Source organism: Labeo rohita, chromosome 25 (assembly GCF_022985175.1).
Source record: "Labeo rohita strain BAU-BD-2019 chromosome 25, IGBB_LRoh.1.0, whole genome shotgun sequence".
NCBI lineage: Eukaryota > Metazoa > Chordata > Actinopteri > Cypriniformes > Cyprinidae > Labeo > Labeo rohita.
In genome coordinates, this window is record NC_066893.1 from 10,076,645 (window position 1) to 10,100,393 (window position 23,749).

Consider the following 23,749-nt stretch of genomic DNA (forward strand, 5'->3'; position numbering starts at 1 on the left):
CTTTGTGAATAAACGTATCAATTTCTTTCACTTTCAAAAATCGTATAACTGCACAAATAGTAATTGTAATTGTTTAATTTATAAATGTTAAATTTATAAATAATGTTAGCAGAAGTTGATTCTGTCTATGTATCATCTAATAAATACAATACTATAAATTATTAATTGTAAATGCTTTCTTTATAATTAATTTATAAATTCAAATTCATAATTTATAATGTTAGCAGAGTTTGATTCTGCTGAAGTAGGGTCCTGTGAAATCTGTTTTATTTTTTCCAAATTGTATTTTTTCAGTAATTTTTTTGGATTGCAAAAAGCATTAATGTCTAATTAAATTAAAATAATTTTTTAAACCAAATTCTGTGTTTTCCACTTTAAATTTCCAGATTTCATTTTAACGTTTTAATTAAATTTTAATAATTAAAACATTCATAGTTTTATACAAAAACTACTTAATTTATTGTTATTTTTCCCCTTTTTTTCAGAAATGCTGCGTTGTGTATTTTTTATTTATTTTTTTGGGTAAATAAATTAAGGCATAAAACAGTAGTTTATCTTTTAATCAAAAACAAGAAACATAAAAAAATCCCTCTTATGTGATTATGCCTTAATGAATAATGTTTTAACAATAATTTTACTATTAGTAGTAGTAATATCATTTCATTAAGGAATATACTTCTGTCACAGTTTCTTCAAGTTAAACCGAACTTTAATTTTGACGGGTTGCTGTGAAGACCTTTAAAGAAGTTCACTTCCAGAACAACAATTTACAGATAATGTACTCACCCCCTTGTCTTCCAAGATGTTCATGTCTTTCTTTCTTCAGCCGTAAAGAATTTTTTTTTTTTTTTTTGAGGAAAACATTTCAGGATTTTTCTCCATATAATGGACTGATATGGTGCCCTGAGTTTGAACTTCCAAAATGCAGTTTAAATACGGCTTTAAATGATCCCAAATGCAGTTGTAAATGGTCCCAGCCGAGGAAGAAGGATCTTATTTTCTCAAACGCTCGTCTTGTCTTGCCCTCCCTGAACTCTGTGTATTCTTCTTTGCACGTTCACTTTGAGACTGGGTTGGTACTTCTGCAGCGATGTAGGATGATTTTGAAATGATTTTTGAAGTTGAGGGAGAAAATATGATCGGGTGAGTTTTTCGACATACCCTAACTGTCTCGAGGCGGAATACACAGAGTTCAGGGAGAGCAAGACAAGGCGAGTATTTGAGATTAAAATGTATTTGAATTGTATTTTTTTTTTAATGAAAATAGAAAATTTGCTAGATAAAACCCTTCTTCCTCGGCTGGGATTGTTTACAACCACATTTGGGATCGTTTGAAGCCGCATTTAAACTGCATTTTGTAAGTTCAAACTCGGGGCACCATAGACGTCCATTATATGGAGAAAAATCCGGAAATGATTTCCTCAAAAAACATTATTTCTTCACGACTGAAAAAAGAAAGACATGAACATTTTGAGTTGACAAGGGGGTGAGTACATTATCTGTAAATTGTTGTTCTGGAAGTGGGCTTCTCCTTTAAGTTTCTGTTTGTATATGATATGATGACAGGTTGTCTCAAAAGAAACTGTAAAATATTCATGAAGTGACTCTCAAAGTAATTTTAAAGATTTTTTTATGTATTCATACTCGTATATTGAGGCAGCAGAGGCAGAAAAGACATCAAGTGTTAAGCGCGCCAAAAGGCCAAATATGTAGGTGTCTGACTTCTGAAATGAATGACAGATGCTGTTGATCCCCACACTGAGCTGATCCACAGGTATCTGGGTAAAATTGGCTATTTTAAGCATGGCTGTTGTAGTTCTTACAGAACTCCCAGTGCAATTATAGCAATTCATTGTGCATGTCAACAAGTTTGATTAAACAAAAAAGTTATTTTTAACAAAAGAGTTGGAGGGACGGTGATCTGTCGAAACATCAACGCACATTCCTTACATTCTTCCCCCCACTGCTGTTTTGCCCAATACTGCCCAAACAAGAAGCTTTAATGAAGCATCTGTTAATGTTTTATTCGCAAAAAAATCATCCGTCCAAAGTGCTGAAAGCAAGTATTCGGCAGCTGTGAAATGAAAGTTGAAAAGCTGTTATGATAGATGGTGTGGGAGGAATGACAGTCTATGTTCAGTTTGAGAGGAACTCGCTGGCAGGATTTCAAAGAAATGACATCCATAATGCAATAATGTTTTATTGTTTTTACACAAAATGGATACTTCTGGTCCTGAAAGCTGATTGGTCAATGAAATACGCATGTTTTCCGATGTGTTGGAAATAAAAACACACACTCTGTTGTTTTAAACTTTCTATTTAACCGAGACCTAGCCCTGATAATGAATGCATTAACATCTGTTCCATCCTGTTGTCAGAGCAAAGGACACACTTTTTCATATATACACATATGGACACAATGAAACTCAGTGTCATAATTACCCCTCTGGACCTGCATTTGAATATTGGACTGGCGCCGTTCGGTCAAGCGCAAGGCCCTCCGGCTAATAACCAGCAGCTGTTGGGAGTGGAAATTCCACTGAGACCTCCAGCCGTCGACAACACAAGCGGGCTTAGAAGAGACACTAGTGGCACGCCTGCAATGGGATGCCTCTGTCCTTCCCCAGATTTTCTGTAAATCACACCCCTGACAAAGCGTGCAATACAGCTTTAAAACAAACCATCTTGAAGGCTTTTTGAAAGGAAGATTAGTTTGTGAAGCAGTTGTTTTTTTTGAATGAATGTCATGTGAGTCATCAGTAAGTACGGTCACATTTACCGTTATTCAGTACATTTTTGCATGTCAAATCCAGTCATTTCAATTGCAGTCCATGCTTTTGGGAATTTCACAAGAGGGTGAAAGATTTTCCTATGTAGATTGTGCAACAGGTTCAAGTCTGCTTGGTTTGAAAATGACTTCTGTGTGAGTTGTACTTCATTAATTTTGCTAATTTAACCACACCTCGTCTCTAAATGATATTGTCATATTGTCTGAGTGAAATGTCAAAAACATGATATAGTAACAGATATGACACATATAATGCATGAAATATGTTTCTAGCTGTTATTGTTTACAAAAATATTCTAATGTTAATCAGAATATGGTCCTATTCCGATTATGTAAATGTTATGTAAGTCAATTTACAACCACAACTAGATTTAGGCTAGCTGTTTTTACAATTTCATGAAAATCTGAATTAAACAGTTGGAATATTCCCGTATTAATCAAATTCATATACAAATTCAAATACTCATAATTCAGAATACCCACATAACTGGAATATTCAGTATTTACAACTGTGTATGTCCAGGAAAGGTCATTTTGAGACATTACAAGTGGACAGCTCAAAAAGTTGAGATGTACAATAATAACCAGAGTAGACCTTAATCAAAAATCTGTGCTACGTATATTATTCACTTCACACATACGTGAAAGAAAACTCATATATTATGGCAGCAAAGGCTGAAAACACAGCGAGCGTCATGTGAAAAAACACATGATATAGTAACAGTTGATATAGTAACATGTATAAAAATGTTTTTAGCTGCTATTGTTTACAAAAATATTCCGGTATTAATCAGAATATGGTCTTATTCCGATTATGTAAGCATTATGTAAGTAAATTAACAACCACAACATACATGAAATATGTTTCTAGCTTTTATTGTTTACAAAAATATTCTAATGTTAATCAGAATATGGTCCTATTCCGATTATGTAAATATTATGTAAGTAAATTTACAACCACAACTAGATTTTGGCTAGCTGTTTTTATAATTTCTTGAAAATCTGCATAAAACAGCTGGAATATTCCTGTATTAATCAGATTTTTGGGGCATAAACAGCTTATTCAGAATATCCACGTAACTGAATATTCATTTACAACTGTTTGTCCAAGCAAAGATAGTTTGGAACATTACATATTGACAGCTCGAGAAGATGCGATGTACAATAATATTTAACCAGAATAGACCTTAATCAGAAAACTGTGCTGTGCATATGATTCGATTCACACATACTTTGCTTGCACCATCATGTGTTGTGAATTAAAAAGACATTATTGTGGCCTGTGGAGGTGAAATATGCTGCTTATGTGATAGATGGAAAGAAATCTTCATGTACACATATATCGAGGCAGCAAAGGTTGAAAACAGTGAGCATCATGTGAAAAAACACATGATATAGTAACAGTTATGACATGTAAAATACATAAAAAATGTTTCAAGCTGCTATTGTTTACAAAAATATTCGGGTATTAATCAGAATATGGTCTTATTCCGATTATGTAAGCATTATGAAAGTAAATTTACAACCACAACCAGATTTAAGCTAGCTGTGTTTATAATTTCTTGAAAATCTTCATAAAACAGCTGGAATATTCCTGTATTAATCAGATTTTTGGGGCATAAACATCTTATTCAGAATATCCACGTAACTTAATATTCATTTACAACTGTGTTTGACCAAGCAAAGGTACTTTAGAACATTACATATAGACAGCTCAAGAAGTTGCGATGTACAATAATACTTAATAATACAATAATATAAAAATACAATAAAACTGTGCTATGTATATGATTCAATTCAAACATACTTTGCTGCACCATCATGTGTTGTGACTTGAAATTGCAATATTGTGACTTGGAAAGGTGAAATATGCCGCTAATGTGATAAATGCCTTAAAATTTTAAGTTCAGTCAACTCAAAAAAAGTTGATTCAACTTGAAATGTTAAATTATACTAAGTGACAACTTAGATATTTGAGTTGAATTAACTTAAAATTTTAAGGCAGCTGGGTTACTTATCCATCTGTTAAGTTTAGCAAACACAAATATCTAAGTTGTTACTTAGTACAACTGAACATTTTAAGTTGAATAAACTTATTTTAGTTGGCTGAACTTAAAATTTTAAGGCAGCAGGGTAACAAATTATTTTAAGCTGACTCAACAAATTGTGTTTTTTATTTTTTACAGTGTAGACAGCTCGAGAAGTTGAGATGTACAATTATACTTAACCAGAATAGACTTTAATCAGACAATTCTGTGTTATGTATATGATTTGCTTCACACAAAAATGTCCTGCAGTGTCATGTGCATATTCATATGTGTAATATTCACAGATACTAGTCCATATCACATTTTTGATTTAAGTGTACAGACCTGCTTTTGATTTTTCATCCAAAATTTGGCAAATTTTATAAAAAGAATTGAGAAAACATGATATAGTAACAGTTATGTCACATATACATTAAATGTGTTACCCACTTATTTATTGTTTACAAAAATATTCCGGAATTAATCAGAATATGGTCTTATTCCAATTATGTAAGTGTTATAAGTAAATTTACAACCACAACCAGATTTAGGCTAGCTGTTTTCATAATTTCTTGATAACCTGTATAAAACAGCTGGAATATTCCTGTATTAATCAGATTTTTGGGGAATAAACACCTTATTCAGAATATCCATGTAATTGAGTATTCATTTGTGTGTGTATATGCGCATGTCCAAGCAAAGGTAATTTTGCGACATAACATTTGGACAGCTTGAAAAGTTCAGACATAGAATAATACGTAACCAGAATAGACCTTAATCAGAAAATTATGTGCTACATATGTAATTCACTTCACACATGCATTGCCTGCACCGTCATGTGTTGTGAAATGAGTTGACATTATTGTGGCCTGTGGAGATGAAATATGCTGCTAATGTGATAAATGAAAAGAAAACTTGAGACGCTGAGTTGTTTTGGTCTAGGCTTGCGTCTCCTGTGGCCCAAGGAAAGACCAGACCGTCCCTCCGGCTACACATTCCAGTTCAGACTGTTTTGGTTTTCCACGCGTGTGCTGTGTGTGTATGTGTATGCGGGAAAACCTCTTATCTTATAGGCCCCCCTGAGCCCTCTGTGGACTGCCCGACCCTTTTTTCCAGGCAGTGTTTGGCATCCTCGTATCTCTGTGGGTTATAGGTTGTTAAATAAACATGGTTATCGATGTGGCCAATAGTCCCGACTGATTTAGCAATCAAACATATTCGGTTCTACTTGCCAAAGGCACTGAACCGTAATGCAATTCTTCTCTTGATTTTATTGCGTTATGTGAACAGAAAACCGCATTAGACACAGTGAGAAAAATGTCCTCTGAGTGAAATAAAAGTTGTTTTCTTTAAATGAGTGTTTCTTGTCCTAGCAGACACATCTCTCTGTCTTAATTATGTCTGCGATTTTGCAATAAAACAAACAGAAAGGTCAGGCAAATTGCCCTTGGCCTTAAGGCTGTGTGCTTTCTTTTTGAAACACACAAAAAAGGTACCATTTCTGTGGCAAAAGAATAGAAACAAACTTGGTTACGATTGAACGTGTACATTTTTCCGACATTTGAATCATAATTTGGCCCAAAATAAAATTAAAACAACAAAAAAATATATACTTTTTTAAACCATTAAAATGATTATGACAGTCAAGCACATTTTCCTTTCAAATTCTCATTACCATAATGTATCTGGACATTTAACTTTTGAGCACTTTTCATTATTATTAGTGGTTTTCAGTTGGTTCTGATGTAGTACAGTATTTTATACTACTAAGCTTTTTTAATTAAATTAGCAAAATTGAGTAAAGTACATTAAATAGTACCCTATAAGTATTTTACAATTATTTTTTTTTTCTCAGACTAATGTGAATGAGACATTTTGACGTATTTTACAATATTTTACATTTTACAAAAAGAAAAATTTAAAAGAAGACACAATGTATTGTTGGCTTTGTGGTCCAGAGTCACAAATATAATTATAAGTAATTATAATAATTATAAATATAAGTACATGAATAGATAAATACATTCATATTTATTTAGATTTATATTTATTAATCTGTAGCACTGCCCATCATCACAGAAAACGCCAACATGTAGAAGAGGAATAGGATGGTGTCTAAAATTAGCCCAGCTCCACTGGTAACACAGACATATATACACTGCCTATCACAGTCTTATGGAAGCTCTCAGTGGGGCTTCATGTGAAACACAGGAAATAACTGGCTGCAATCATGGTCTAATCATCTGCTCACTGTGCATAATCCACACAGCCTATTCTCACAGCACATTCACGACTCGATGCATGAACAAGAACAGCGGGCGACAAACGCAACTTCAGTCTGCAGCGTCATATTTTTATACACTTCCCATGTGAGATCAGAGAAAAGGGAACAGGAACGCAGAAGTACAGTACTTTGAAGAATTAAAGACCCACAAAGTTGTTGCATGATATTCTTATCTATAACTGAACTAACAGTCCACATGAAGCGTTTAATGTAACTTTTAATAGCACGTGACATAAGACTGAAACACACAGTCTACTGAAAGACATTCCTAGAGATGACGATGTTTAGAAACCTTGCTAAACATCCCATGCATTTCACAGAGAAGACATCATCCCTTGTTTTTCTGTTATTTGTTTGTCTGTTTCCCCCTAATCCTCTCTGACCGTTCAGTTTGTCTGGAACGAGCGACTGGAGGAGTTGGACACTGTTTTTTGATCACAGCTGATAATGAGCCGGGCCAAATGTACATCCGCAGACGTGAGGCATGATGTTAAGAGCGGCCTGATTAGTCAGTTGACAAGCAGTCCGTCTAGATCTGCAGTCTTGTAAGACTCATAGTCGGATATAGTCGTGACTCAGAGATGCTTCCTAGATGTGTTGACTTCATGTGCTGCCTGTCCATGTGCATCAGGAGACTGTGTTTTTATATGTAAATGAGCTCTGTTATGACATTATATGACATCGTACAAAAGTCTGGGGTCAGTAAGATTTTTGTTAAATAAAGAAATGAAAGACATTATTCTATGGAAGCTTATTTCCACTACAGAATAAAATAAAATAAATAAAATAAAATAAAATAAAATAAAATAAAATAAAATAAAATAAAATAAAATAAAATAAAATAAAATAAAATAAAATAAAATAAAATAAAAAGTGTGCAATTGCAAGTTTATATTTCTCAATTCAGACTTGACTTTTCACAGTTTAATTTTAGTTTAATAAAACAGTTCCCTGAAATTTCACAATTTGCAGTTATTTTTTCTCAGAATTGTGAGGTAAAAAGTCACAATTATATATTTATTTAATTTTTATTCTGTGCTGGAAATAATCTTCCATATTATTCAGTAAGGATGCATTACATTTACCAAAAGTGACAATTAAGACATTTTTTAATATATTCAGAAATGTAAAAAAAAAAAAAAAAAATTCAAATACAGTTATTTAGAACTTTCTATTAATAAAAAATAAATGAATTAATTACATTTAATAATCAATTAAAAATAATAATAAAATAAATGCATTAATAAAGTTAATAAAAAATATTATATTGTTTTTTTACAGTTATTTTGATCTTTCAATCAATCATTAATAAAATAAATTAAATAAATTAATAAAATAAATGCATTAATTATTAAAATAAAAAAAAAAATATATGTTTTCAATACAGTTATTTTGAACTTTCTTTTAATAAAAATTATTAATTAATTAATTAATTACATTTTATAATCCGTTTTAAAATAATAAAATAAACACATGGCTGCATTAAATTTGGCTGCATTAAATTTACCAAAAGAGACAGTAAAGACATTTATAACATTCAGAAATGTTAGAAAATAAATAAATAAAAATAATACAAATAAAATAAATAAAAATAAATTGTTTCAAGTACAGTTATTTTGAACTTTCATTTAATTAAAAATAAATAAAATAAACAAATCTATAAATCAATATATAAATAAAATAAATTTAATATATATAATATAAGTTAATAGAATTAAAATGAATAATTATTAATTAATCAAAATAAAAATGGTGAGATAAAAAGTCACAATTATACTTTTCTTTTCTTTTTTTTTTTGTCTTTTTTTTTTTTTTAATTCTGTGGTGGAAATAATCTTCCATATTATTCACTAACAATGCCTTAAATTTACCAAAAGATTTCTGATGTAAATAGTTTTAAAATTTCTTCAAATACATAAATAACTAATTTATTAATTAAATTTAATTATTTAACTATTTAATTAAATTTAATAAGAAATTTAAAAATATACTAATTAATTAATTAATTAATTAATTAATTAATTATTATTATTTTAAATCCTGAAAAAAAATGCATCTGTGTTTCCACACTTTTTTTTTTTTTTTTTTTTTTTTTTTTTACATTGAAAAAATGTAAAATGTATATATATATTTTTTTTTATTGTATGACCCGCTTTAAAACCTTTTAAGCTTTCTTCCTGGACTGGAATCTAGAATCATGAATCGGTATCTGTGCATCCCTATTTTAATTTACCCTTTCTTCCCGCTGTCTACACAAACCAACAGATAACATGAGCAGCGGAAGATATTGTTTGAAATGTTCAAAGCGTGTGTGAGGAAGCAAAAGCGTCTTTGACACAGAAGCAGTGGGTGGGTGGCATTCCTCTTCTGTCTCTCTCCTCTCTGAGAGCGTTTTCCTCCCACACCGTGACCCCAGTTGCCGCACGCTTCCCTGCGGCAGGATTTCCTCTCAGGCTCTCGCTATGCAAAAAATGTTCTGTTCTGAGCTTCTTTAGGGAGCTTGAGTACAAATCATCCTTGTAGACATATTGCAGCATTCAAGATCCAACACATAATTGATTGTTCAGTTCAACAGCGCAAACCCAGTGGGTTTCACAGGATAAAAGCCCAGTTACTAATACTGAAAATGCATTGATATGTGAACGTGGGCGTTCGTATGTTAATGTACTTGTAATGTTACAGTTATGCAAAAGAGTCTGTGTAATTAAACAGCAACATGTAGTGATTTATGCTGCACATGATGCAGCTTATAGAGCTAAATAGAGCGTATAGAGACTATACTTAGACTGACACTCATTTGGCTCCCGTTAAGTGTTTTCTCTCATTTCTAATGTTACTGCCAGTTGGTGCTGAAGGATTTCAAGCATTTCCGTTTACATGCAAGGAAATTAAGCATCTCATGCTTTTAAAGAAACTATGTCTTAGTGATATGTGGGCAACTTTTGCAATGAAGAAGTGCACTTAGTCCAGTGTAAATTCAGCGTTAGGGTTCAAGCGCTTTAAGGCATTTAAGAATTTAAGATTTAGGTGACCACATGCTTGCTAAATAATGAACTAATTTACTATAGAAATATGTTTTTTATTAACACATATTGTCCAATCTCCACCTATTGTCCGATCTCCTTAAAGATTTGTATGCGTGTTTAAAATGACCTCTCGCATGTGCTCAGCAGGTTTTGTGAAGTTTTGAGTTTTCTTTTAGGCTTTATAGGATTTTGGGTAAATTTGGACAGGCCCCTTTTCTAAGTGACCCTGTTATAGCTTCCCAAAGGGTAAATTTCCAAAATAATTTTGATAATTATTAACCTAGAGAGGCCAGAAAATTGTACTGCAGTGTTTTGTTCCAGATTGAGCGAATAACCTAGGACTAAAGTAGTTTTTTTAGGGCTGTAAAATGATTAATCGCAATTAATCGCATACAAAATAAAAGTTTGAGTTTGCCTAAAATATGTGTGTGTGCTGTGTGTAATTATTATGTATATATAAATACAAACACATGCATGTATATATTTAAGAAATATATATGTATTTATTTAAATTTTTATATAATTGATATTATATATAAATAAAAAATATTTTGTACTAAAATAACATATTTCTCTTAAATATATACATTAATTTGTGTGCATTTATATATATATATATATATATATATATGTGTGTGTTTTACTACAAATATACCCCTGCTACTTATGGTTTTGGGGTCCAGGGTCACATATTTAAAGTCTAAACAAGTACATTCTCGCCTTAAAACTTAAAACTCTTAAAACTACATTCCGTAACACAAAAATAGTATTATTTATAAAATTAAATCTGCCATGACACTCGTTATGAGAAATACTGCAAGCAGAGTGATAAAAACTGTGAAACGGTTGGAGTTTTCTTATCACTAGAATATCACAATCCTCTCAGCCAATCAGATTCGAGGAACAGAAAGAACTGTTGTGTGTGTGTGTGTGTGTGTGTGTGCGTGTGTACTTGTTTTTGCTACATTGTGGGGACCAAATGTCCCCACCAGGATAGTAAAACCTAAAATTTTTGACATGGTGGGGACCAGCCTGTGGTCCCTACAATGTAAAACAATGATTAAAAATAGTAAATGATGTTTATCTGAAAATGTAACAATGCAAACAGGTTTTCTGTAAGGGGTAGGTTTAGCGTTGGGTTAGGGGATAGGGAATATCATTTGGTCAGTGTAAAAAGTATAGAAGTCTATGGAAAGTCCCCACAATTCACAAAAACAAACGTGTGTGTGTGTGTGTATATATATATATATACACTACCGTTCAAAAGTTTGGGGTCAGTACATTTTTATTGTTTTTTTTTTTTTTTTTTTAAGAAATTAATACTTTTATTCACCAAGGATGTATTAAGTTAATAATTAAAAGTTTATTAAAAGTTAATAATAAATAATTTACATTGTTATAAAATATTTATATTTTGAATAAACACTGTACTTTTTAAACTTGTTATTCGTGAAAGAATCCTGAAAAAAAAAAATCACAGGTTCCAAAAAATATTTGGCAGCACAACTGTTGATATTATCCAACATTGATCATTCTAATAATAAATCCGCATATTAGAATGATTTCTGAAGGATCATGTGACACTTAAGACTGGAGTAACAGCTGATAAAAATTCAGCTTTTCATCACAGGAATAAATTCTATTTTAAAGTATGTTAAAATAAAAAACATTATTTTATATTGTAAAAACATTTTGCAATATTACTGTTTTTTTCTATATTTTTAATCAAATAAATGTAGCCTTGATAAGCATAAGAAACTTCTTTAAAGACTATTACAAGTCTTACTGACCCCAAACTTTTGAACGGTAGTGTATATATGTATATATATATATATATATAAATATATTTTTTTATATATATATATATATATATATATATTTATATGTATGTGTGTGTGCTTTTTATTACTAATACTTTGACACATTTAAATATAAATCTCATTAACATAAACACCTTTACTTTTACTTTTAATCAATTTATAAAACGGCGTTTTTGACTATTAACAATAAACCAATATTATAATTTTTCTTGTATGTTTATATTAACATGCTAGTTATTAAAACCAAGTCACATCAAAATTAGGTTTATGCAATTTTAAACATTTTTCATATTTCTTGTTGTCATTGTTTTGAATGAAAGGCAATTTTTGCAACTGCTATTTTCAAATGTACAAAAACAAATTATAGATTTATTTATAGAAAATATAAATGTATAAACTTTATAGAAGAAAACTTGCAAATAAAAGTTTAACTTGCAAACAAAATGTTGATATTTTAATGATTTGTTTTTAAAATTTTATTTGTTACAATTAAATTATTTTTTGAAAATGAGTCACATACATAAAAAAATGAACACATGGAACAAGTATAACACATTTATCATGGATAATCAACACAAATTTATTAGCAGTTGCAAACACAAAGGTGCGCATTTCAGTTTAACCAAACAGTGTGGTTAACTCACTTACAGATCAGATAACAACTTTTTTCCTTTGATTTGACTCAGATATACCCAAACGCTAAACCAAAACTAAAACATTAGTGACAAATGTAGTACATTTTTATTTATTTTTTTTATAAAGATTGTATAAAGATCTAAATGAGGACACAGTGAGTTCAAGGGAATAAAAAAAGAGAGCACTGCCTTCTACTAAAACAAAATCCACTAGTGTGGTCACTTTATATAAATAAATGGTTTATACATTGTTCCGAATATACGCTTTGTTATATCCTTGTGAAGTTGATTATTTTCTCAACCAAATTTGTTTGAGGAAACTAGGAAATGTTTTAATCCCCTGGAATGTTTTAATCCTGCAACACTGACAAATACAATGTGGCAGCTTTTTGTACTATTGTGTTATTAACTGTATCCCGGGGAGATGAATGTTAAATGTGATTACTCAAATCATTCATCATCTGGCTTATTAGACAGAAGAACTAAATGTTTTCTCTGTCTCTCTCTCTCTTTTACTCAGTGGGCAGTTTGCTATCGTGAAGCGCTGTATAGAGAAGAGTACGGGTGTGGAATATGCTGCAAAGTTCATAAAGAAGCGGCTGAATCGGGCGAGCCGGAGAGGCGTTCGACGAGAGGAGATCGAGCGAGAAGTGGACATCCTACAGGATCTCCAGCATCCCAACATCATCACGCTGCACGACGTTTACGAGAATCGCACTGACGTGGTGCTCATCCTGGAGCTGTGAGTGAGAACACGTCCTCCCATGCCGTTTGTGAAGAGCTACAATTACCCACTCGCACAGCTGTCCTCACTCTATAGGGGCCATATCCTGAACCTGAAATCTGCTTCTCTAAGCCAAATTCAAGGCTTTATGTCAAAAAAAGTTTCATTTAATTTAGTTTTTACATGACAACTTCCATTTTATCTCTGTGGAAGCTTGTTTTACTCAAAATTGCTACATATAAACTTGCAATTATGAGTTATAATGTCAAAATTGTAAGATAGAAATTCACAATTGTATAAAGCCATAATTGCAAAATAAAAACAGGAATCTTAAGTCAGAAGCAATTCTGACTTTTTTCTCACAATTCTGAGAAATACATCTAGATATAAAGAAACATGTAAAAAAGAAAAAAAAGAAAGAAAAAGAAAATTGTGAGAATTTTGACATAAACTTGCAATTATGAGATATAATGTCAGAATAACAAGATAGAAACTTGCAGTTGTGAGTTATAAAGCTATAATTGCGAGATATAAACTTGTGTATATATATAAGCATATCTAAACATAGAAATTTGAGATATAAACTCAGCAAAAATCAAAATTGCAATATAAACTTGCAATTGCAGGTTATAAAGCCATAACATAAAGTTAATTCTAAGTTTATGTCTTGCAATTCTGACTTTTTTTTTCTCGCAATTCTGAGAAATATATCTAGATATAAAGAAATCTGTGAAATATATAGACATATAATTTTAAAACATAAACTCAGTTTTTTTAAACTCAAAGGTTTTTTTTTTTTTGCAATCGTGAGTTTATATCTTGCAGTTTTTTCACTCAGAATTTTGATGTTTTTACTCAAAATTGCAACTTGCAATTTTGAGCTATAATGTCAAAATTGCAGTTGCTAGTTATGAAGCCATAATTGTGATATGTAAACTCATGATTGCCAGAAATAAGGTTAGAATTGCAATTCTGTTTTTTTTTTTTCAAAGTTGTGTTTATATCTTGCATTTCAGACTTTTTTCTTGCAGTTATGAGAAATATTTCTAGATATAAAGAAATCTATATCCAAGAAATAAATAAACAGAACTGTGGGATATAAACTCAGAATTTTGACTTTTTTACTCAAACTTGCAAAAAATAAACTTTCAATTATGAGTTACAATGTCAAAATTGCTAGATATAAACTCGCAATTGCCAGAAATAAAGTCAGAATTGTAATTCAATTATTTTTTTTTCTTGCAAATGTGTTTATATCTTGCAATTCTGACTTTTTTCTCACAATTCTGAGAAATATATCTAGATATAAAGAAATTTATATCTGAGAAATATTGAAACAACAGTACAATTGTGAGGTATAATCATTATTTTTTATATATAAACAGAATTTTGACTTTTTTTACTCAAAATTATAAGATAGAAACTCACAATTGTGAGTTATAAAGCCATAATTGCAAGATTTCTTGCAATTCTGAGTTTATATCTTGCAGTTCTGACTTTATTGCAGTTTTGAAAAATATATCTATAAATCTATATACAAGAAATATATAAACAGAATTGTAAGATATAAACTCGCAATTGCCAAAAATAAAGTCAGAATTGCAATATATTAGGGCTGTTTTCGACTAAGGATTTTCATAGTCGAATCTGATTCGTTCGATTTTGCCGTAGTCGACTGATAGTCGAACCTTTTTTTTTTTTTTTTTTTTTTTTTAGATAGCAGCTAGATTTTTTCCATTTCAAACAAAAGAGTTAAAAAAAACTAAAAGAAAAACATGGTGTGTAACAAATACCTTTTATTCATTTAAAGCCAAATGAACAAAACATATCACACATATATCAAACATCAGAAAAGTTAAAATAGGAACAAATTTCTTCAAAAACAACAACGTGCCAAAACATGCCTTTATCTCTCACTTATGAACCTATTTCTTGGCTTTTAATTCACAGTTCACACTCGGGAATCGGGATAAAATAAATAAATAAAATTAAACTTAGCGCAACAGCCTGGCACTAGTCCAAAATGTCATAAACATTTTTCAAAATACAATAAACCTGTCTGAATAAATAAAAACAAATACACAACAACGAAAATAAACATAGGCCACAGTTCACACTCGGGAATCGGGATAAAATAAATAAATAAAATTAAACTTAGCGCAACAGCCTGGCACTAGTCCAAAAAAAAGTCATAAACATTTTTCAAAATACAATAAACCTGTCTGAATAAATAAAAACAATACCACAACAACGAAAATAAACATAGGCCACAGTTCACACTCGGGAATCGGGATAAAATAAATAAATAAAATTAAACTTAGCGCAACAGCTTGGCACTAGTCCAAATTCAAAATGTCATAAACATTTTTCAAAATACAATAAACCTGCCTGAATAAATAAAAACAATTACACAACAACGAAAATAAATATAGGCCTAATATAAGTCATAATCGAATGGGCTTCAGAAAGTGCAAATGCAGCAAAAAAAAGAAAAAAAGAAAAAGGAAAGGATGTCTTCGTTGCTGTGCTTCGCGCGCAGCCTTCAGCTTAAGTTCACATTGTCCCAAATGAAAAAGAAAAAAAAATAACTTCTTCACATATGAAACGTGTTCTAGGCTACTGCACCTGTGGTTGTCTGATTCTTCTGAAGTTGTGTGCAAGGAAAACCAGCTTGTTCACGTTGGTCGGGAAAAGGGCGCTCCTTGATTTATTGGCAATGAAACCCGCCTTTGAAAAAATCCTCTCTGATGGCGTGGAAGTGGAGGGGATGCTGTGAAATCTCCAGGCCTGTAGTGTGCTGCTTCTCATTGGTTACATAACACTTTCCTACTATTCGACTATGAGGTTCATAGTCGAATCAGACGTCTACGAATCGAATCGTCGAATCCTCGACTATTAGAAGTCAGCCCTACAATATATATCTTATATTATAAGAGAGTTTGTATCTCACAATTCTGACAATTTTTTTCCCACAATTGCATGCTTATATCCTGCAGATATAGAAATATAAGTTCGCAATTGCGAGTTATAATTTCCATGTCTAAAGAAAAAAGTCAGCTCACAATTCTGTCATTTTCTTACAATTCTGAGTTTATATCTCACAATTCTGACTTTATAAATTGCAATTACGAATTTATATCAACTTCTTTTGAGAAAAAAGTCAGAAATGTCAGATATAAACTCGCAATTGCCAGAAATGATGAGTTTATGTTGCACAATTTTGACTATTTCTCACAACTTCAAGTTTATATCCTGCAGATATAGAGATGTAAGTTTGCAATTGCGAGTTATAATTTGAGCTTCACAAAAAATCAGCTTCACAATTCTCATTTTACAGTTCTGAGTTTATATCTCACAATTCTGACTTTATAACTTGCAATTGTGAGTTTATATCACGCATTTCTGAAAAAAAAAGGTCAGAAATGTGAGATATAAACTTGCAATTGACAGAAAATGAGTTTATATTGTGCAATTCTGACTTTTTCTTGCAACTGCAAGTTTATATCCTGCAGATATAGAGATATAATTTGCAACAGTGAGTTATAAAGTCCAGTTTCAAAGAAAATGTCAGCTCACAATTCTAGCATTTACTTAAAATTGCGAGTTTATGTCTTACAATTCTGACTTTACAACTTGCAATTGCGAGTTTATGTCCTGCAGATAAAGAGATATCAATTTGGAATTGAGAGTTATAAATTGCGAGGTTTTGACTTTTTTCTTGCAATTCTGAGAAATATATGTAGATTTAAAGAAATATATATATCTTAAAAATATATAAACAGAATTACGAGATATAAACTTGCAGTTCTGAGTTATAAAGCCATAATTGCGAAATATGAACTCACAGCTGCCAGAAATAAAGTTAGAATTACAATTTTTTTCTTGCAATTATGAGTTTATATAAACTCGCAATTGCTAGAAATAAAGTCATTATTGCAATATATGTCTTATATTATAAGAGTGTTTATATCTCACAATTCTGACTATTTTTTTCCCACAACTGCATGTTTATATCCTGCAGATATAGAAATATAAATTTGCAATTGCGAGTTATAAATTCCACTTCCAAAGAAAAAGGTCAGCTCACAATTCTGTCATTTTCATAAATATCTGAGTTTATATATAGCTGACTTTATAACTTGCAATTGCGAGGTTATATCAACTTCTTCTGAGAAAAAAGTCAGAAATGTGAGATATAAACTCGCAATTGCCAGAAATGATGAGTTTATATTGCGCAATTCTGTTTTTCACAACTTCAAGTTTATGTCCTGCAGATATAGAGACATAAGTTCGCATCTGCGAATTATAAAGTCCAATCCTGAAGAAAATGTCAGCTCTTAAAATTGCAGTTTTCTTACAATTTTCTTACAGTTCTGAGTTTGTCTCCCAATTCTGACTTATTTCTTGCATTTCTGAGAAATATATGTAGATTTTAAACAAATATATATCTGAGAAATATATAAACATAGAATTAAGAGATATAAACTCAGAATTTATATAAACTTGCAATTGCAAGTTCTAAAGCCGTAATTGCGAACTCGTAACTGCCAGAAATAAAGTTAGAATTGCATTTTTTTTTCCTTGCAATTATGAGTTTATATCATGCAGATGTAGAGATATAAATTCACATTTGCGAATTATAAAGTCTGTGAAGTTCTGAAGTTAAAAAAGTCAGCCAGATTAAAACTTGCAATTCTGATTTTTTATTTATTTATTTATTTTTTTGGCAATTGTGAGTTTACATCTTGCAATTCTGACTTTTTTCTTGTATTTGTGTGCTTATATCCTGCAGATATAGATGTATAGGTTCTGAGTAAAAAAAATCTGAATTGTCAGATAAAAAGTTTCAAAAACAGTTACCTTTTTTGTTTTTTATTCAGTGATGAAAACAACCTTCCATATCTCTGACCTTTGAAACTAGAAAATGTTATTTTTGTCACTGCACCTTTAAGACTTCTTAATGTACCGTAAATGAAAAATCCATCAAAATATTAGCTGAACTTGAAGGCCATTTGCATAAATGCAATAGGAAATCCATTAAAACTATACCAAACAGACTTCACCTTCAAATCAATGCGAGCTGCTGCTTTATTTCAAAAGGCAGTCCTCAAATGACATTGCTCTTTTGTTGACTAATGTCTGCCGCCCTCGTCCAAGAGCTCTTACTCACTGCTGTTCGAACCAGTAGTTCTCTTCCTCAGTCTCTTAAAACTTTCTCGAAAGAATGCATACCATCTAGTACTGATATATAACAGCTTCTTCAACTACCGATAAAAATAACAAACATCTGATTCATTGGGTCAGGTGCATTAGTGGGCAAAAAACTTGGCTGCATCGTAGTTCACATATTCTCCATCCTAAATAGTATGTGGTATTAGGATTAGTGCGTCCCAAATCATTGTACATTGTAAATACTATGCCAAAGGTGCCAAGATGGCATATTACTTCCATTGGATTTTCATACTTTTATGGTTAATATTACTTACAAACCCTTGTGCTATGGAATGGGAGCAGTTTAAGCTACCACACTAACAATTTTAAAAGTATAAACTTTATAGTTATTTGTATCTGTGGTCTGGAGATCTGTGTTTGTTATTCTCTGAATGTGTAGGGGAAGCTGTAGTAAATGCCAGTGCTGTAGAGTTGCTGGGAGGCCCGGCTCAGGTTTACACTGCCTGTAATGTGTTCACAGGAGCGTAGAAGCTCAATTAGGACTAATTGTGGCCTGAATCCAATCTGAGCTGTGACTGAATGGACTGGCTGTGACTGTCAGCTGCTCTGCATTTTAAATTATCTTTCTGGATCAAATACTTGGGCTACAAAAAGAGACATAGTGTACTTGTTCAGCTGAGCTGATATGCGGCTGTACTGAAATAGTGTGTGTGTATGGGAAAAAGATTTCTGCAGAGCTACGATAAAGTGTTGTGATGTTAATGATAAAAAGAGCTGTACTAAGCTGTTTTTAGTGGTGCTGTGGTTAATGTCACAGAGGAAGTTCACAAGCCTCATTTTACTGAGATGAACATCTCTGTATGTGAGATATACTGAGTGCAGTTTTAAAACCAAAGAATTTTTTTGGTTCGACTAAAGGATTTATAGATTTTAACGATGATTGTCGGATTATGATTATTTTCTCAACTTTATTAAGTTGGCTTGAGAAAGCCAACTTACTGATCTTCTATTTAAGAATGTTATTATTCTTCTTCTTCTGAGCCAAATTTCGGTATCTGTCTCCTCCTAGATCTTTCAAGCTAGAACCACCAAAATTGGGCCCAGACCTTCAGACTGGTCTGACTCGGTGTGCTGTATCTTTTCTAACTGATCCGGCTTACAGCTTTCATAAACCAGACTATCAAAACCACCAAAAATCCCATAGACTTACATTGACGGAATGTTCAAATGAGCAACACTCTTCAAACTCCAACTGACAAAATTCAAATCTAAACTCCCAGAGTGCCTTGAGGCTCAATCAAGCTTCCCTTCGTACTATTTCTAATCCATTTAGACTCGTTTAAGCTTCCACGCTAATATTTCGAATATTTCTAATCTATCTAGCTATCTAAATCATGTTAGAAACATGCTAGTAACATGCTAATCGTGTTAGCAACATGCTAATCATGTTAGAAGCATGTTAGTAACATGCTATTTGTGTTAGCAAAATGCTAGTAGCATGCTAATCATGTTAGAAACATGCTAACAATATGTTAATCATGCTAGCAACATGCTAGTAACTTGGTAATAATGCTATCAACATGCTAGTTACATGCTAATCATACTGGAAGCATGCTAACAACATGCAAGTAACTTGCTAATCATGCTAGCAACATGGTAATCATGTTAGAAACATGCTAACAACATGCTAATCATGTCAGAAAACATGCTAACAAAATGCTAGTAACATGCTAATTGTGTTAGCAACATGGTAGTGACATGCTAGCAACATGCTAGTAACACGCTAATCATGTTAGAAACATGCTAACAACATGCTAATCATGCTACCAACATGCTAGTAACTTGGTAATCATGCTAGCAACGTGCTAGTTACATGCTAATCATACTAGAAACATGTTAACATGCTAGTAACATGATAATCATGTTAGAAACATGCTAACATGTTAATCATGTTAGCAACATGCTAGTCACTTGTTAATCATGTTAGTAACATGCTAGTAACATGGTAATCATGTTAGAAACATGCTAACAACATGCTAATCATGCTACCAACATGCTAGCAACATGCTAGTTACATGCTAATCATACTAGAAACATGTTAACAACATTCTAGTAACATGTTAATCATGCTAGCAACATGCTAGTAATTTGCTATACATGCTAGCAGTAGCAGACTATGTTAGAAACATGCTAACAACATGCTAATATAATGCAAATCGTGCTAGCAACATGCTAGTAACTTGCTATACATGCTAGCAGCATGCTAACCATGCTAGAAACATGCTAACAACATGCTAATATAATGCTAATCGTGCTAGCAACATGCTGACCATGTTAGAAACGTTAAACATGCTAGCAACATGCTAGAAACATGCTAATCATGCTACCAACGTGCCAATCATGTTAACAACATGCTAGTAATATGCTAATCATGCTAGAAACATGTTAACAACAAGCTAGTAACATGTTAGCCATGTTAGAAACATGCTAGTAACATGCTAATCATGCGCGAAACATGCTAGTAACATGCTAATCATGCGCGAAACATGCTATCAACATGCTAATCAGGCTAGAAACATGCTAGTAACTTGCTAATCATGCTAACAACATTCTAGTAATTTGCTGATTATCCTAACAACATGCTAATCATGCTAACGATACTGTAATCAGCCTAAAAAAATACAAGCAACAAGCTAATCATGCTAAAACATGTTAACAGCATGTTAAATCATGTAAGCAATGTGTTAAATCATGTTTATTAGAAATATACATCATGCACATAATTAAATTACAATAGACAATACAACATACAATTATTTGTAAAAAAAAAAAAAAAAAAAAGAAAGAAAAAAAAATGGTGTCATGGTTGAGTTTGGGTGGAGGAGAGAGGGACGAGGAGACAAAGGATTAAACTTGACAAAATAATATACTTTTAATAAAACAAAACCAAAACCAAAAGTGAATACAAGGGAGGCAAAACCACAAAAGAGAACAGGAAGACATATAACGCCGACCACAGGACACTGGAAACACTGGGCTTAAATATATTACAAAGGAAGGAATATACAAACACACGTGTGATCAAATTAACTAGACAAGAACAGGAAACATGACCATAAAAGGAAACAGGAACTAAGGCTGGAGGTAAAACAAGGACACAAAGTCCAAAGTCCAAACCCTGACAGATGGATTGATAGATAGTTAAATTAATAATTACAAAAATTAAAGACAATAAATATCTACATAAATAAACATGAATTAAATGCATATTATATACATAATATTATATAATATAAATATTACACAAATAAATAAATAAATTAATTAATTAAAAAATATATATTAAGCTATTTTTTATGCTTTGAATTTTTTTCTCGTCTTTATTAGAAATATGAATAATTTAATACAATACAATATCCAATTAAAAAAAAAAGTGAAAATATCAGCAGGAATGACTGAATGAATGACTGACTGTGAATGAATGAATGAATGAATGAATGAATGTTTTTCAAACCAAAATATTTTAAGCTATTTTTTATGCTTTGAATATTTTTAAATATTTTTTAGCTATTTTTTATGCTTTGAATTTTTTTCTCATCTTTATTAGAAATGTGAATAATTTAATACAATACAATGTCCAATTATAGAAAAGTAAAAATGTCACCAGGAAATAAATAAATAAATAATAAATAAATTTTAATTAATAATATTTTTTTTTTCTCATCTTTATTAGAAATATACATGTTTTAATACAATACAATATCCAATAAAAAAAGTGAAAATGTCACCAGGAAATACATAAATAAATAAATAAATATGCAGCTACATGAATTTATCAGATAAATAAAAATTAATTATAAATAAATATTAATATTAAAGTAAATATTAATCAGAAAAATACTAAATAGCTAAGAATTCATTTATTTATCAAAACAAAAAGAAAAGGAAAGAAAGAAAGAAAGAAAGAAAGAAATGTAATGTTTTACTATGACCTTAAATTGCTATAACTGACATTATGCCTTTTTTGATCACCTTTATTAGAAAATTTACATAATTTAACTGCACTATACAAACAATATCTAATTATAAAAAAGTCAAAATATCACAGGGGAAAAATATTAAGCATCAATAAAAATTCATAAAATTTATATTATATACATACTGTTATATAATATAAATATTACACTGATAAATAAACGAAGAAATAAATGTTTTTCAAACTAAAATATTTAAGTTATTTTTATGCTTTTAATTTTTTTGTCATCTTTATTAGAAATAAACAATTAAATACAATACAACATGGATTTTTTTAAAGTGAAAATGTCACCAGGATAAATAAATAAATATTAGATAAAATTGAAATAGATAAGTTTGTTTTATTTTTCAAGCAAAAAAAAAAAAAAATTAAAGGAATGTAATGCTTTTATTATGACCTCAGATTATTATTACTGGCACAGCAACAAGTCAGCTTCTTATGTTTACTGGAGTGCATCTTTCAACATGTCTGAGGGTTTGTGTGTTAGACAGGTAAACCACTTGGAACTAACCAAACGAAATGTCATTTTTTCAGTGTTTCAGGAGGCGAGCTCTTCGACTTCCTGGCTCAGAAGGAGTCGCTGAGTGAAGAGGAAGCCACAGAATTCATCAAGCAGATCCTCAACGGAGTTCAGTACCTGCACTCCAAGAAAATTGCACATTTTGACCTAAAGGTACACAACAAGTTTTTGTCTGCGCTTGTCTGAGAGATCCGGAGTCAGTCATATAGCTCCCTATAAATGGCTTGCTTGTGGAGGCGAGAAACAGCTATAACGGTTGCCATGGCAACAGTATAGCTCTTCCTCAAGCAGAGGTGAATTGGCCTTTTCTGAAGAACAATCGGGTCTGTTGCATGGCAACACCTGAAACTTTGCATGACAAAATAGCTATTCACTTTTCTAAGACGTGCCATTGTACTGGTTCTTGGGAATGCATACATGAACCCGTTTCTGTCAACCGTCTGGAAATTCCTTCCTTTCACTCTTTTCAGCTCATAAACAGCTTCCTCTGCTAATGACAGCTCGAACACCGTCCCATCATGCGCTGAGATCGTACGTGTGTTTGCACCCCATTCACATGCGTTCCTCGTCCCGGCTGGCCCGGATCCAGACATTCTAACACAAGGTTATCAGCGGCACATGATGAGACATGTCACCCACGCTGTTCTCTGCGATAATCTCCATCCTGTTTTTCAAAGTGCTGCGTCTCTATAGTCGCCAGCGCACACTTGAGCTCTA

At 31.6% G+C, this 23,749-nt stretch overlaps 1 protein-coding gene across 3 annotated transcripts in view; it reads left to right on the forward strand.

The window, feature by feature from the left end:
* Positions 1–23,749, forward strand: part of dapk2b (death-associated protein kinase 2b) — a 52,512-nt gene that overhangs the window by 10,244 nt on the left and 18,519 nt on the right. For all 3 annotated transcript variants that reach the window (XM_051099323.1, XM_051099322.1, XM_051099324.1), the window contains 2 exons: positions 13,101–13,322; positions 23,047–23,185. In XM_051099323.1, the coding sequence (XP_050955280.1) occupies positions 13,101–13,322; positions 23,047–23,185 (361 nt within the window). The remainder of the gene's footprint in view (positions 1–13,100; positions 13,323–23,046; positions 23,186–23,749) is intronic.